At 34.6% G+C, this 16,579-nt stretch overlaps 1 protein-coding gene across 1 annotated transcript in view; it reads left to right on the top strand.

The window, feature by feature from the left end:
- hfm1 (helicase for meiosis 1) overlaps positions 1–16,075 on the top strand; it is a 21,286-nt gene extending 5,211 nt beyond the window's left edge. Inside the window, exons 12-36 of the mRNA XM_030160893.1 lie at positions 1–15; positions 547–641; positions 1,222–1,355; positions 1,462–1,509; positions 2,384–2,464; positions 2,573–2,664; positions 2,812–2,918; positions 3,449–3,496; positions 3,606–3,703; positions 3,785–3,919; positions 5,536–5,621; positions 6,455–6,538; positions 6,636–6,793; positions 6,984–7,087; positions 8,597–8,746; positions 8,866–8,931; positions 11,134–11,252; positions 11,352–11,434; positions 12,167–12,276; positions 12,382–12,450; positions 13,722–13,967; positions 14,136–14,187; positions 14,655–14,754; positions 14,849–15,000; positions 15,883–16,075. The exon at positions 1–15 is cut by the window's left edge and continues 131 nt beyond it. Coding sequence (XP_030016753.1) covers positions 1–15; positions 547–641; positions 1,222–1,355; positions 1,462–1,509; positions 2,384–2,464; positions 2,573–2,664; positions 2,812–2,918; positions 3,449–3,496; positions 3,606–3,703; positions 3,785–3,919; positions 5,536–5,621; positions 6,455–6,538; positions 6,636–6,793; positions 6,984–7,087; positions 8,597–8,746; positions 8,866–8,931; positions 11,134–11,252; positions 11,352–11,434; positions 12,167–12,276; positions 12,382–12,450; positions 13,722–13,967; positions 14,136–14,187; positions 14,655–14,754; positions 14,849–15,000; positions 15,883–15,937 — 2,487 coding nt within the window. The 3' untranslated portion in view covers positions 15,938–16,075. The remainder of the gene's footprint in view (positions 16–546; positions 642–1,221; positions 1,356–1,461; positions 1,510–2,383; positions 2,465–2,572; positions 2,665–2,811; positions 2,919–3,448; positions 3,497–3,605; positions 3,704–3,784; positions 3,920–5,535; positions 5,622–6,454; positions 6,539–6,635; positions 6,794–6,983; positions 7,088–8,596; positions 8,747–8,865; positions 8,932–11,133; positions 11,253–11,351; positions 11,435–12,166; positions 12,277–12,381; positions 12,451–13,721; positions 13,968–14,135; positions 14,188–14,654; positions 14,755–14,848; positions 15,001–15,882) is intronic.
- The last annotated feature ends 504 nt before the right edge of the window (positions 16,076–16,579 follow it).

Below are 16,579 nucleotides of genomic sequence, written 5' to 3'. Positions count from 1 at the left end.
GCTGGAAGACCACAGGTACAGGAGAAAAACAGCACTCTATTCTTCTTGGTCAGTGGTCAGTAACCTTTACTGTGTAAAGGTGGATCTAATAGGCCTGAAGGGGATTTCATTCTTATGTTTCACCCCAAAAAAGCAGCTGTGCAGTAAGCTGTGTATGATTGTTGGTGTTTTCTATCACAATAATGAAATGTTTTTACTTCTGTGAAATTAGAGCTGCAGTTAACAAACCCTTGACACTTTATCTTTATTTGGATACGCTTTTCCAATAAAGCACATAAATGATTAACTGTGTACTGGAGAAAAATGTGTAATGTTGTATGACACATTTTTTGTTGAGGTATTGTTAATTAAAAAAAAAAAAGATTGGTTCATGTTTTTACATTAAGATAATTTATGTATTTAGGTCTAGAATGATAAAACTCTTTTCATAAAAAGTGTAATTAATGCATTTTATAGTCCTGAAGTATTGAAATGAAATGTCCCATAAATGTCTCCAGGTTTGCAGTTTAATTACTAAATATTGCTCTTTGTTGTTTATTCCTTAAGTTTGACACATCGGCCACAGCAGTAATCATGACCAAAATCCAAACCAGAGACAAGTATATGGCACTGATGAATGGGATGGAAATCATCGAGAGCAGGTATCATATATCAGCCTGGTGACCTCTGTCAGTCTCAATGTTATTATTTTGCGCGACAGGAGGTTTTTGCTATTTTTTTTATTTGTTAAGTTTTAGTTATTTTCAACATATACTATTCAAACATGCATGTACATAGATAAATACACAGACAAACCAAAAACCCAAAGCAAACAAGTTTATATAGACTTTAACTTTCACCTTCCTTTATCTATTATATTGTGTAAATGCCTTTACATTTATAAGATAACTATATTTTATGTAATCCTAATTTCCAATAAATATAAATTCCAGTACACACCAGTTTGTATCTCAGCATGAAACAACATGAAACTTCCTCTTAATTCAAACGGATTCACATTTCAACATCTTGTCCTTTACTTTCTGCATTAATTGTGCAGCTTAAAGTCAACTGGATTTAAGAGCATGTGTCTTCACATGATCAATCAGCTCTGTTTACAATTCATATCGCTCTTTTCTGTTGTAATTAAGGCAGATTGTATTTGTTATTGTCTTGGACGCATTTCCCCACATAGTATGTGATATGTGGAACCATATCTAGCTATACACTCTGTTTCTTCAGCTTACACAGGCACTTGGTAGAGCACCTGAACGCTGAAATTGCTCTCCAAACCATCAGTGATGTCAACATGGCTCTGGACTGGATTCGCTCCACATTCCTCTACATCAGAGCCCTAAAGAACCCCACACACTATGGTCAGAGCTCATAAACACAGAGACATATCTGTTCTCTATGTTGTCAGTAACACATTGGACACATGTCACAGAAGTCAGTTTTGTGTTTGTCTTTATTCCTTTTCAGGATTCTCTGCTGATTTGGACAGACGTGGGATTGAAGCAAAACTGCAAGGTACACCATAACCACTCTGTCTGATTCCTTAAAATCATGGATTATGCTGTTGATTTGACACTACGTAGTTTTTGGGGTTATTGGATCTGAAAGCCAAAAATTAGAACTTAAGGCTTTAAATGTCTTCAAAAGCATTTTGACAGGTCTTAAAAATAGACTGGATTTAGAACTTGAAGAAAAGATGTGAAAAAGCAAAGAAATATTAAATTAGGAGCTTTGACTGAAGAGCGTTAAATATCAAAAAAGCATGAAGTGTCCATTAACAGCCACCAGCAAACGCCATCCATGTAATATTGTTCTGTATTCACATGAGGAGTATCATGACAGTTAAATGGATGGTAAAATACTTTCCCTAACAATAATTCATCATCACTTAACTTGTTGAATCTTGATTTGTTTTATTAATCTTTATAGAAGAGACCTTAATTAAAGGAAGTATCAGTTATTATTTTGTATTCACCTTGACTCACTGGCAAACAAAGACTGAAGTTATTTTCCTGAAGGATGTTTCCCCTTCCCTTTGTTTCTTGTTTTATGATTGTTAAAGGGATGCACAGTAAGCCATTGTGCTGCTGTTGAATCAGACTTGTTAAATTAAAAAACAAATTAAAAGACAATCATAAAGCTACCAGCAAACACTTGCAAGCACCTAATATTTCTCTATATTCACATCAGTAGTTTTGTGACAGACAAGTGTTTGTTAAATGACATTCCTACCAGTAATTTAAGGTTTCATTAAACATTATTTAAAGCCTCGGATATAACCCATAGAAATACTTATGAATTAGATCTATCTTATTCAAGTTTTATAATATTTTTCACTGTTATCTGTGCACATTACGCCCTTCACCAGTGTTTTTTTGTCTTCTTGAAGAACTGTGCCTGAAAAACCTCAACTCTCTGTCATCTATCAGTCTGATTGAAATGGATGAGGATATCAATATCAGGCCTACAGGTTTCATTTAACAAAAAAAAAAATAATTTTTACAGCTTTTTTCAGATAAATTAAACAATAAATGTACTTTTATTGTTTTAATAGACCGTTTTGTTTTTGATCCCTCAGAGGCTGGCAGGTTGATGGCAAGGTACTGTGTCGCATTTGACACCATGAAACAGTTTAGCCACTTGTCTGGCACTGAGAACCTGTCTGAGCTGGTAAGTTTTCTGAGAAGATGGCTTTTTCCCTTCAACATGTAGATAGAGATAGCAAGGTTTTATGAAGCTGAAGTGACAGCTTCATAAATGCTATACTGTTTCTGTAAAGAAAATAAGATGCAGTGAAAAACATCTTGATGCTTTCAGATTCAGCTGGTGTCAAACAGCAAAGAATGCAGCGATATTCAGCTGAGGGTAAATGAGAAGAGGCTCTTGAACACCTTGAATAGGGATAAGAACCGGACAACCATCAGGTCAGATATCATAGAATTGCTTTAGAGTCAACAAATGCTTATCATATAACCATACAAAAGCAGTGAATGAGGTTTTCCACCATTTTAATGTTCATCTCCTGACAAGAACTGTATACAACATAATGAAGACACTCTACTTTGAATAGTAATTCGTCTGACATGTTTTTTCCTCAATAAACTTTCACTTACATTAGCTTAAATACATTTAATAAAAAAGGCATTGCCTCCCCCCCACTAAAAAAAAAAATCCAAGATCTCCAAGTTGGAAAATATTGCTCTAATATTGATTTTCTCAACCCTGCTGGTAAGTAAATGCGTTAACCCTCCTACTCTTAAAACTTCCCCTCAAGTAGATGAATATGAAAACATCCCCATTCATCATAGACATCTCTATACATAGTTAACTCAAAGATTATAGTGAAGGGAAATGGAAAAAAATTTGAAGAGGAGGGGGAGTTCACCACTGAAATAGAAGATATGCATTACTGAAGGTGCACACACATAATTCTCAATTATATCTCTATTTCCAGGTTTCCTCTTGAGGGAAAGATCAAAACCAGTGACATGAAGGTGAACTGGTATGTATTTATGCTAAAATAATGCCAGTCTTGAGTTCATATTTTCTTTTTTTTAATACTGTATGTATTGTGTGTTTATAGTCCTGTATGATTCTTGCTTTGTCTTTAGTTTGATTCAGGCTCAGTTAGGCTCCATCTCCATTCAGGAGTTTGCATTAACACAAGACACGTCAAAGATCTTCAGGAATGGAATGCGCATCGTCAATTGTATGTTGTACAAAACAGAAATAACAAATTAACTAATACATTATATTTTAATCTTTAACTGTGTTTTTCATCCACTCATAGGCCTAACAGAGTTTCTGAGGCAGAGATCCAAGAGGGGTTTCTCTGCCCTGCTCAACTCTCTGATCCTATCTAAGTGCTTCAGAGCTAAGCTTTGGGAAAACTCCCTCTACGTTTCTAAACAACTGGAGAAGATAGGTAAATTATATAGATCTACATTACATAGATAAGATGCCGTCTGTAGAGTATTTGACTGTTTTTATATAGTATATGCAGTAATAACCTCACTTTTTTTTTTTTTGAACAGGATTCCAATTTAGCTGCTCACATTATATTTATACAGAAAATTCATGAACATGTCTATTATATTGCAGCATTACAATTTAGATATAAAGTTAAGTTTATTGAAGGACTGACAGGACAAAAGTATTCAGCAAACTTAGCAAAATATTTTTATTATTTGGTGGTGAAGGTTCAAGATTCTTTCTAATCACTAAGTGCTTTAGTAGAATTTTGTCCTCTTCTTCTAGACACTGTCATTGAAACTTGATGATTTCACAGGCCTCTTGTCAGTGTTGTTTTTCAGGTTCTACAACTTCCACTGACAGACTGCACTATGCCAGCAACTTTATTTTTTTCCTCTGGACACAACTTAGACTCACATTTACTCTATATTTTGGATTATTGTCCTGCACATCATCTTTATCATCGACTGCAACAGATTTAAATGTTCATCTTTCCTTTGATAATATAGATTCTTTCAGTACTGTGAAAAGAAAAAAGCTCCATACTATGATTCCTTCACCTCCAACATATTATTTGTAGTGTCACATCAGAGCCATTCTAGAAGATCTTGAAGAAAAGGCATGTAGAAGCTTGTTTGAAGCCTGTGAAAAGGCTGTGATTTTTATGAGAATGTTGGCTGGTCTGACAAAAAAAAAAAAAACATTTTAGCACGAAACACCGCACACCATGTTTGAAGGGAAAATGGCAGTAATTTCAGTTAGTGTGTTTGATATTTTTTTCCTACGTGATTCCACTTCATTAAACAGGCTTTATTACCCTGCCCCCCAAAGGGGTATTGTTTTTGGTTTGGTTTGTTTGTTTATTTGTTAACACTCTAGCAGCAAAACTATTTGTTGAATTCATACCAGATTTGGTTGATAGATTGCCAGTGACCCAGAATAGATGTCATCACGTTTTGGGAAAAATAGGTCAAAGTTAAAATTTTTAATGAATTTTTTTAAAGCTTTTTTTTCCCATTTGCTTATCATGGGTGAAATTTCACATGTCTGTAGCAGGAAAATTATTTATTGAATTCTTACCAAATTAGGTTTATAGATTACCAGTGACCCAGAATAGATGTGGTTACATATTGGGAAAAGTAAGTGGAAGTTAAAATTTTTTATGAATTTTTAAAGTCTTTTTTCTTCTCCCATTTATTTATAATGGGTGAAATTTCACATATCTGTAAAAACAAAAATTGTGTTTCAATTTACCCCAAAGTTGGCACATATATAGAGGCAGTTGATATGATGACATCAGCACATGCATAGACATGATGACATCAGCTGGATCGATGCCAAAATAAGCTACAATACGTGCAAGGACGGGGGTTTGTAGTGCCTGGCGCCACTTGTTAATGAATTGTAAAGTTTTTACTTATTTATCTGTCAGTGAATACAAATGTTCAGTCAAAGCTCCATGTTAAATGTCGCATAGGAACTGTGTTTAAGAATTTAAAAAAAGCCATATTGAACTGAACATTTATCAAATGAACTAATCCAAATTTCATCGCACAAAATGTGTTTCAGGCCAAACCCTGTCGACTGCCATGGTGAACGCCGGACTCACAACTTTCAGCAAAATAGAGCAAACAAATGCCAGAGAGATTGAGCTGGTGGGTGTGGAATATTTAAGAGAAGTTTCAATAATGCAAAACAGTTGCTATGGCCATTATCTGAGCTGCATCATTGTCAATATAAACACCAAGCTCTGATCTCTGTATAGTTAGATGTCTTTGGTATTACTAAATCACATCCAGTTACAGTCAGTGTGTAACACCCTTTAAACACATGGTAGGAAGTTTCACAGCCTCAGTTTGCTGCTTCATAGTACGAATTCCTTCAATTGCAAATGAAATCGTATATTTTTCACAGTTTTCAGCAGTGAGTCAATGTGAAAAGTTTATATTACGTAACTTTAATACACATAAATATTTAGATGCATCAGCATATATCTTCTGAAAAGGCAATGATGATTCATATCACTGAAACTCTACAATAGCAGCTGCGAAACATGCATAATTCACAGTTAGATTAACAAAAACATCCCAGTTTTAATGAATAAAGTTGAGGAAGTGCAGATCTAATGAAAAGCTAGGAAGCAAACAAACAAATGGGTGACCTTTGACTCGTGCGTGACATTTTCTGGACCTCGTGTCACTTGTTTTAATGTTAATGTTACATCATAGCGTCACCCACGGTCACATACAAGGGGGCACAATATGTGTTTGAGTTTTGTGTTTTCCCTGTACTTCTGTGGGTGTAGACTGTGTGGGAAAATAAATTACAGTAAAAAATTTAATTAGCAAAATTCATCCCTTAGTTGAGGTTGATTTTGCTCATTTTATTCCAAAACACCTACATAAATATGAAAATGAGAAGAGCAGGTCAGATAATCACAGTATAAAGCATTTGGATGGAATATTTGATATTGTTATTTTTCCTTCAGATTCTAAATAGACACCCACCATTTGGAAACCAAATCAGAGAATCTGTCATTCACCTCCCGAAGTATGAAGTTACCTTAGAGCAGGTAAAGACTTTTATCATTAAACATACAAATCATTTTATTCAACCTTTCCTCTTTCGTAGATAAGAACTTCAAGCTGTTTTGTTGATATATTTTGTAGCTGCCGAGGTACAGCTGTACCACAGCAGAGGTTGTGGTGAAGGTGAACCTAAAAAACCAAGCACAGCTGCTGTCAAAGAGGACAGCTCCAAACCAGCACTACGTGACTCTCATCATTGGAGACTCCAACAACAACGTGGTCTTTCTGCAGAAACTCACGTGAGAGAAACCTGCAGTATGGGTGACGCAGACGCTCAGTATTCCCTTTGTTTGTCGCTGCTGCTGTTCACTGTCACTAAGCCACAGAGTTGCAAAACAGATATTCGTCTATTATATGGGAAAAAGAAAAGCTGACAGACCTTGGATTCTGAATTGAATGTTTTTCAATAGGCATCTTTGTGTTTTTCAGGGACTTGCTGCTAATGAAATGCGGTACCTGGTCGAAGAAGATTGAAGTGACCAAGGCCTCTAAGGGAGAGGAGATCAGTGTCAACCTCATCAGCTCAGAATATGGTCAGACAGTAAATCATCAACATACCAGAACATTTTATCATAGAAAGGTTGTCATTTTTTATGACAAATTGTTGATGTTTTGATATTTTTAAAATCTGTCCTTTTCTGCTGTAGCACTCTGAGAGTCTCTGAATGAAAAGTGCATTATGAATAAAATCTATTATTATTATTATTATTATTATTTGACAGATCTTATTGTGTTCTAAAAACTGCTGTTCTTTTCATAATATATATCAAGCTATGTTAACCCTCCGGTATCCTGCCTAGAGAGAACCTTCCAAATCACCAAAGGCGCGTAATCTGCACAGTGTAATAGCGTCAAAATGTTTTTCATACAGTTTCTTTTTTAATCTTTTTAACATTTTTGTATTTCATAAACCTGAGCCATAAACAAAAATACCAAATACTCAATAATTGTCACATAACACTTAAAATACAATATTTGGAAAGTAAACAAACCATATTGTTTGATGCAAAATACCCCAAAAAACTTTTTTTTGTTTGTTTTTCCCCCCAATATATTTCATAAAAATTGAATTATTTATTCTTTGATTTTTGCAGCCTGGCTTATGTCATTGATTAACAGCAACAGCAATATGCATGATTATTTTTTGTGCTAGGTCAAATGTTAAATTTGGAGAAGGGTGCTAATGTAGAGATTTTTTATTTACAATGTGCTAATTTTCGTGGCTGGGTCAGAATTTTAAATATCATGCAAAAATGATACAAAATACAAATCTGGAAAAATAATATGTCCTTTTATAACATGTAATGCAAAGTGTGCATAATATGCTCACCTGAATAGTGGAAAGTTAAGATGATTACAAATTGGATTTGCACTAAATGTTTTTTGCTCAACTTAGTGTATAATCTTCAGAACCAGTTTTTCTAAACATACATTGTAAAGTAACAGAGGAAACGTATCATAAAGCCTGCTCTTTCTTAATAATTATATAAAATGTGGATAGACATACATTTTATTTTGTTGTAATTTTTTTCTCTCCAGTACATATTAAATGAATAAAAGCAGACACCTTTATGTAAATTTTAGTAAGTTTATGATGATCCTTCTTTTTAATATTAACTTGTACATTTCCTTGAATTGATTAATATTTTAGCAACATTGTAAATCTTTGTTCTGATTTTCAGTGTATGTACTGAAATAGATATCTCCTTTAATACAGTATCTATAAAGATAGTCTTTTGTAGATAGTTTTCCTTCTATTAGCCTCATAATTTAATCTTCAATATAAACAAATTATGTAGCTTTTCACATAAAGGTCTATTCCTGTCTTTACACATAACTTACAACATAATAAGATCAACTTAATCATTAAATTTCAACTCATGTGACTTGATGAACAGTCTTTGTGTTTGTTCACTCAGATGCACTTCAAATTGAATGAGTTAAAATAGGATTCTTGAGTGGCTGTGCTTTTATTTTTTTTATTCTCCTGCTATGTTTTCCTGTGCATTTACATTATTTTTCTCCTTCCCTCTGTCCTGCAGTGGGCTTGGATGTGCAGCAGAACTTCAACCTGTACTACTACACTGGAGCCAGGGGGTTTGATGCTAATAATCCACCCAACATTCAACCCTCTCCATTAAAACCTCAGTCTAGAAACCAGGCTGAATACATCACATCTGCTTCAGAACAAGGCACTACACTGTGTTTTATAACCACTCATGTATTTTATATTGAAATGTCATGTCAGTGTGCATTTCTAAAAGGAGAAATTGTTTTTTTCCTAATTCAATCGTTCCTGTTTCATAACCAGATTTGGGCAACAAAAGGCAATGCAACCACTTCTGTAAGAGCAAGAACCTGTGTGGCCATGACTGTTGTAAGTATATTCACACCTCTGCCAGTCTTTGTATTGACAACCCGTGTGTGTTTGTTTATGTGTGTTTGTGTGTGTGTGTGTGTGTGTGTGTGGTTTGTGTGTGTGTGTGTGTGTGTGTGTGTGTGTGTGTGAAAATCTCAGGGAGAAAATATAAATAACGCAAATTCCAACACAGAATTTTTCTCTAACTGCCTTTTAGTGTAAATATAATGAAAACAGAACTTTCAAACTGTATTTTAAAAGAAGAAGTTCAGGAAGATTTTTTTTAATTTTGAAAAATACACAAAGAATAACTTCATTAAAAAAATGAAAGAAAAAATAAACACATTCAAATCTCTAATGATAAAAAAAAACACATGGGTAGGGCTTCACTGTGTGAGAAATATGAAAAGACCCTGTAAAAGTGAAAATCAGGTACAAACACCACCCAGTGTCCATTTAATGAGTCAGGAAGAATCTGAGGCATTCTGTTAATGATAATAAAAATCCTTCATAAAATCATGAGTGAGATAAAAAGACTTCTGCTATCTATATCTGACTCCCCCTGACTGTTATTCAGTGCTGTAGATTTTATTATATATACCAGGAATTCTATCCATCCATCCATCCATCCATCCATCCAAGATTTTTGTCCATCCCATTTCTTGGACACCATTCACCCAATTCTTTTCAACACACAGGTTCTTTACCACGAGGAGAGGTGCAGTGCACAGTTTGATGGCTGAATTTAAATTTTTGGATTTTTTAAATTAATTTTTTTAAAACTTCAACCTTGACAATTTGTCCAACCCATTTCTTTATATCTTCTTTATATGTATTATATTTTACACACATGTTCTTTACATGTGCCTTTCTTTCAGGTTTTGTATTTTTTACAAATGTTTGAAAAGTAAAAAAAAAAAAAAATTCAATTCAATTCAACAGAATTTATAGAATACATTTCATGCACAAGGCAGACTCAATGTGCTTCACAACAGGTATATATCATAAAAACACCCCCGTTCCTGGCAAAGAAAAACTCCAAAAACCCAGTGGGAGAAGAGAAACCTTGGGGAGAACCACAGTGAAGGAGAGATCCACGCCCATGGACGGACAGACTATAGATGCACTAGGACTGATGGACGTCCATTTGCGGATGTAGTTCAAGTCTGTAAAGATGCAGTAGCGTGGGGGCACATGAGGGGGTCCATGTAGTCAGATGAGACAGGTGAGGGTGAGGAGGTCCATCCAGACAGGTGAGGGTGGGAGAGGAGGTCTGGAGTCACAGGTCAGGACAGGACACAGATGAGCCACCTCAGATCCCGTCATCATGAAGAAAGTTAAGACTCAAAAGTAATCTCTGGTTAGGCAGGGTGTCAGTGAGCAGGAGGGGCAAAGTGTTGTGCAACCGGGCAGGGGTATTAGTAAGTTCTCCTTACTTTTTCACTTGTCAACACTTAAGTGGACATTCATTGGTTTCCATGTACATGAAATTTATAATCCAGTTTGAGTTAATTTGTTCTAAATTCACAGCATCAGTTTGTGTTGCAGAAAGCAGAGCTACTCAGAGGAATGACTGAAGACACTGACGTGGGTGCAGCTGACCCAACAAAACCACATGTTAATTTAATTGGAGAAAAAGAACCATAAGTTCAACAATGTCGTCACTGTTCTTGAATCATAATCTGTTCATGCAGTTTCCTCCATTATCAGATACTGTACGGATCACTATAGTGAGTGTTTAAGTGTAAAGGATAAGTAACAACTATAGAAATCAGTGGCTGTTGTAACATCATTTCTCCTGTGATAGTTTGCTGCTGTTCTTTTTCTGGCTCTTTTTTTAATACCTTCCAATCTGTTTTTCCTTCTGTTGTTGTTCTACTTCTTCCTGTTTTTCTTTTGTTGTCGTCATTGTTTTTGTCTGCCTTTTTCTTCCTAATCAATAACGAAGCCACTAATATTTTGTTGTTCTATTGACCCAGAAACATATGCAGCATCACACAAATTTTGACCCTACCATCTATCCCTCCTAATATGTGACATTTTTTTGCCAAATTTATGCCCCTATGTAAAAAGAAGATTTTATGTACATAGCATTTCAAGTATATCAACCTACATACCAAGAATCAAATCTTAGTGCCAGTGTCTATTGTGCTGTAGGTTACTCTGTCTTTCATTTCATAGAAGTTTTGTGCTCATTTGTTTATATGCTTCCCCCTCGAGGTAAAGTAGGCGTAAGCATGGCAAAGAAGCGATCAGCAAACCAAGAATTCACTTCATATCTGAAAGACCTGAGGAGCAGGTGTGACACACTCATGGAAACTCCTGTTAAACGTCTCAAGGTGAGAAGCAAAAGAGGAAGCTCCTTGGAGTCTGCCCTGTCATTTACGTCACTCCGGCAAGTAATGATCAAGCGTGTGTTTGCTTTTTTGTTTCCTCAGATGAAAATGAATGAGGAGTCTGTTCCTGTGAACATGCAGGAGTTTGTTTACCAACCCAAAGAGAGGCTGCCTGTTCTTTCCTGGTAACTAGATTATACATAAGTGTGATTTCAGGGATTTGATAGACTGATCTTACAGGGAAAGAAGTATTCATGTACTTAATGTTAGTTAAAGTAGTAATATTACATGAAACATGAAAATAATATGCTAAATGTTGACATTAAGAATACTATCAGCAAAATGTACTTAAAACTCGTCTTTAAATGATCCCTGACAGTGTTTTACTGGTTTTTGGTTTTGTATTTCTGCTATATTAATGTCTGTGTTGTATTTTGCTGCTCTATATGTTTAAAATTCAGTTTATTTGAAGTAGTACATATACTGTTGTAGTAGTAGTTTAATCTATATAAATCCATCATATTAAATAAAATCATAATCTTTTTGTAGCATTGCGATCCTGTGAGACCCACCTATATCTTTAAAAAAGTTCAGAAAATCAGGGTTGTTTTCAGTTTTATGTTATTGTATTTTCTAGTGAATCCATGAGGGTTTTAAAGAGTTTATTCAGCTTAAGAAGGAGAGTTTCAGAGATTTGTAGATACAAACAAGAAAGGGGGTAAAAATTTGAGATGAAAAGCAACAAAAGTTGTGGAGTTAAAAGTATATTTACCTCTGAGACGTAGTGGAGAACTATGAAGTTGCATAAAATGTAAATACTTGAGAACTTCAAATTTGTACTTGTGTAGTGTTTCAGTAAAAGCACTCAGTTATAGTCCACGACCATCTGAAATTGTAATATCTTATTTGATGTGAAGGTATGGAGGAGGTCACTGTGAAACTCCACTGAAACATCGCACTGACATTGTGGATCTGACTGGAGAAAACACAGACCTGCCAGACGTTGTTGTTGTGGATGACTTTAATGGTAAACATCAGCATAAAGATGATGACACTTAACAAATCCTTCATTTTCATCATCTGCAGCTGGATTTTTCATCATTCATACAGGCTCTTCTTCTCTGTCTTTAAGATTATGACGCCAGCGTGGACAACGTACACAGGATGGTCCACACCACTGCTGCAACTCATTACCACCAAGGTATGGTATTGTTGAACATTTTATTTAACTCTGTCAAACCAACACCAGACAGACCTCATCCTCTGCACGTTTGAGCCCATTTGGTACAAATCTGCTGTTCTTTAAATATGGCCAGCTGTTTTTCAAAGCATACCAGGGATGTTTAGATTTTATAGCCATTTATTTTCAGTTCACTGTCATAATATTTTGACATAGAGTTAGAAGAAAAACATAAGATAGATGAGCATAAAAGTACAAACACATGGTTAATAATGTCAAGGAAAATATGAATGTCTTTTCACAAAAACAGTGTAATTTAGATTCTTTGTTCAGGGCAATGAAAAATGTAATTAGCAGACGTGAAAGAGACAAAAAGATTTATGCATTTGACAAACAAAGCTGTAACTAATATTAATGCTGGTAAATTATCTGAAGAAGGAAAACGTATGTTTCTACCATAGACTAGTTTGAAGACATTAAATTTAATTTGTGCAACTATTCAGAAACCTCATAGATGAGACTACGAAGGAAATTCATATTTTAATCCCTAATGAATAATTTTATGAAGAATAAACCATCAGGGTACTTTATGAAATCAATTGTTTTTCTTTTTTTTTTTTTTTTCTTTTTTTTTTAATCAAACATGATGACACTGTTTTGGTTGTTTTTGTGGCGTGTAATTATTGTATAAATATTTAAATTTATTTTCTAATTTCTTTTATTACGTTATTCCACCTGATCTTGTTTTGATTTGTTTTAACAGTATTTTGCTCTCGTTATCATCTCTAATGATGGCTCACTGAACTGTTCTAATCTGTATAAAAGCTGTTGTGCCAATAGTTTGACTGATTGTCATAGTGCAGTTTGGTATGGAATGCATTTGACAGTGTACATTTTTTTTTTTTCTAACTTGTCTTGTCCAGCATCCTAACAGCAGAATGGTAGTCTGGCTGCCTTTGGTGCTGAACAAATGTGCTTTGCCAAGGGTAATTTCATAAAGTATATGAAGCTCCCCTTGATATTCTACTGTCTTTATTATGAGTTCTGTTGAACCACATATTGATGCCAGACCTGACTTTGGGGGGGGGGGGGGGGGGGGGGGTGAAGGGGAGAGAGCAAGAAAGAAGAAGGTGGGTAAGAACCTCACAAGAAAGTATCAACAATACAAACAGTAACAACCATGGTGATAATTATAATGGAGACAATAACTACAACCAGAACTGAGTAAACTGGGCAGAAGAGACATTTGACAGTGTACTAGTGTTTGTTTCTGTCCTTTTTCTGTTCTTCAGTGTGGACAAACCCAGGAGTCAGTTTTGGTGTAAGTCTGACTCGTAAACCACAAACCACACAGATCAATACATCAAGGGCAGAAAACTCAGAGAAGTCGACTGCAGGAATAAACCAGGGACAAATACCGACTGTCAACTTCAACCTTGGAAATGAATGGGACGACTGGGGCGACTTTGATGACGACAACTTGGTGCATGCCAGTGAGACGTTGTTGGCCGTCCAGTCTGTGGAGAACAACATGCCAGGTACTTTTAGGTCCAGGAGGTCCAGCTTGGAAATCTAGTAACGAACGTCATTGTATTGCCACCATCATATTTAGTGAGTTATAACATGCTTAGTTACTATATATGGATAATCTTGTGCCTTAACAACCAAACCGCATTTTCATAAGCCCTCATGTGCTTTATGTGCAGGTTACGCTGCTTCACCAGCATCAAGTATAACCTCTGTTATTGCACCGCTTAGGTAAAGCAAGAAAATCAACTATGTGGAAGATGTATCCACAGACATCCACTGAGGACTCATAGGGGTCATTCCATACCAACTCACCCAGACTTCTCAGTTTTCAGTTTCTCTCTCATGGATTTTCCCTGAAAAAAAAAAACAAAAAAAAAAAAACAACCTCATATTAAGTTCAGTTTGAATACTTCTGTAGTTTTTAAAAGTTAAATTTGGCCCTCTAAAAGTATTTGAACTCTAAGCTTCAACAGCATGGAACATCCCAGACACCCTAAGAATAATCTGCATCATATAACACGGAAATAGTTTATTTATTAAATTTAGTTAATGAATAAATCAATGGTTACCCAAACAAAAACATGTTCAGAATCTTCATATCTTTACTACCTTTTTTTCTTTAACACAAACTTGTCTGTTTAGTCTTTATACTGTCTATCATGTCCAGACTCTGTTAATTATATTTTTGTTTATAGGTCCATTTCAGCATCTGTAAATAGGGAGATCCAAAAACCAGGACCATCAACCGTCCCAGACAAACCTCAGAACAGAATCACACTGGATTTAAATAAAAAGGTTTGTGTGTTTACTGTTACCGATAAAGTATGAACTACTCCATTCTTAATCTACTTTGTGCATGTCATGTTATCTTCTCTATCTCCATGTGCAGAAACCGAGTATTTTCAGTGAAGCGTTGACTGTTAAAACACAAGAAACTGCCCTGAGACAAAGTGAGACCCACTTTGTCCCACTCACCCAAAAGCTTGGTTTCTTCTCACAAATGAATGGCATGGTCTCTACCAGCTCATCCAACAACACAAGGTAAAGAAAAAACATAGAAGGCTTGTATTTTTACACACATTTGATACTTACAATTTTTTTTTTTTTTTTTTTTGCAAATTACGAACTAGCATTGGTCCTTAATGAAGCCACTTTCTCAAAACTCTTCATATAGTCAGTGTTACCAACATTTATCTTGGCCAATCTCACCTTCAAACCAAAAAACAATTCATACATGTCTCATAGGGAGCAAAATTCATTTAGAAAGTTAAAAACACAACAATAAAAACAAAGAGAAGTTTATAAATGAATGATTCAACATGTAAATCAGTATTTTATTGCGGGTCAATAACACATTTTCATCATATTTAATGAGTTATACATTGTAATTTACTCGTAAAAAACACCAGCAACCAACAATATGTATTTTATAATCATTCATACTATATGTTCATCTCTGGGTAGACTGACATTACTGTTAGCTCTGTTTGGAATAATTAATTCTATTCAGCTAAAATATTTTTCAGTGGTTACTGAATAAGTGCATGAACTCTTCCATTATTCTGCTTTGAATGTATTTTAACAGCAGTGTCTTAGCCTTTGTGCTGCATTGTAAGTACATACTGTTTTCTAGGTGATTAAGTATAAATAAAGTATAAATGAGAAATATGAACTAAATTTGAATGAAGAGTTCATGGATTCTGCAAAAATATGGTCTTTTGTGTGAAAGCAGTGAAAGGAAAATCATAGTTTTTACAAAAGACTATTTATTGCTGACTGTGTGAAGTGTTTTGTTAATATGTGACTTAAGTTTTCATTGAAGCATTTTGGCATTTGAAAGAAAATATAGTAAAGAAATAGTTGTGAATTTTTTGCCTAAATAATGGACTCTTTTTTTTTTTCCATCTCATATTTTTTGTTCAGCACCAACATTAAAGAAGAAGACATTTTTATTGGGATCTTTGATGGTATATTTTAATAACATCAGCATGAATATGTCATTCAACAGCAACAACTTATGAAAATGTTTTTGTTCTTAGTAGTAACATTACTGTAACCTGAGCTTTGTATCCAGTAACAGAATGTTGTGGACTGGTTTAAAGTCCTGTTAATTTATATTGTGTTCATATTATAAATGAAAATTTATTTATTTATTTATTTATTTATTTATGTATGTATGTATGTATGTATGTATGTATGTATGTATGTATGTATTTATGTATTTATTTATATTTATTTTACTGTTTGTTAAATAGAAGTAACTTCCATCCTGTTCCCTGTCTGTCTCTGTTTTTTTTAATTGTGTATTTGTTACAAGTGGATTGAACACACATTTAGATGTTACCACAGAATGTTATCTTTACCTATTGTTCATTATTGTTGTTACTCTGTGGTCTTTGGTTGAGGACAGAGAAATCAGAAATAAAGTTTATTCATATCACATCTTGAATCTTTAATGTAATATTTTGAAGTACAACTCTAATAACTACTACCCTTCCACTGAATCTAGCTTTTATATGAATTGTGAGGGGAATCAGAGGGTAAATAAATTTGCAAAGAGGGCTGTAAAAGAAGAAAATATACAAGAAAAGCAAATCAGTATGAGTAAAGGAGAGGATAA

This window comes from Sphaeramia orbicularis, chromosome 17, assembly GCF_902148855.1.
Source record: "Sphaeramia orbicularis chromosome 17, fSphaOr1.1, whole genome shotgun sequence".
Classification (NCBI taxonomy): domain Eukaryota; kingdom Metazoa; phylum Chordata; class Actinopteri; order Kurtiformes; family Apogonidae; genus Sphaeramia; species Sphaeramia orbicularis.
This window is presented reverse-complemented; position numbering and strand designations above follow the sequence as displayed.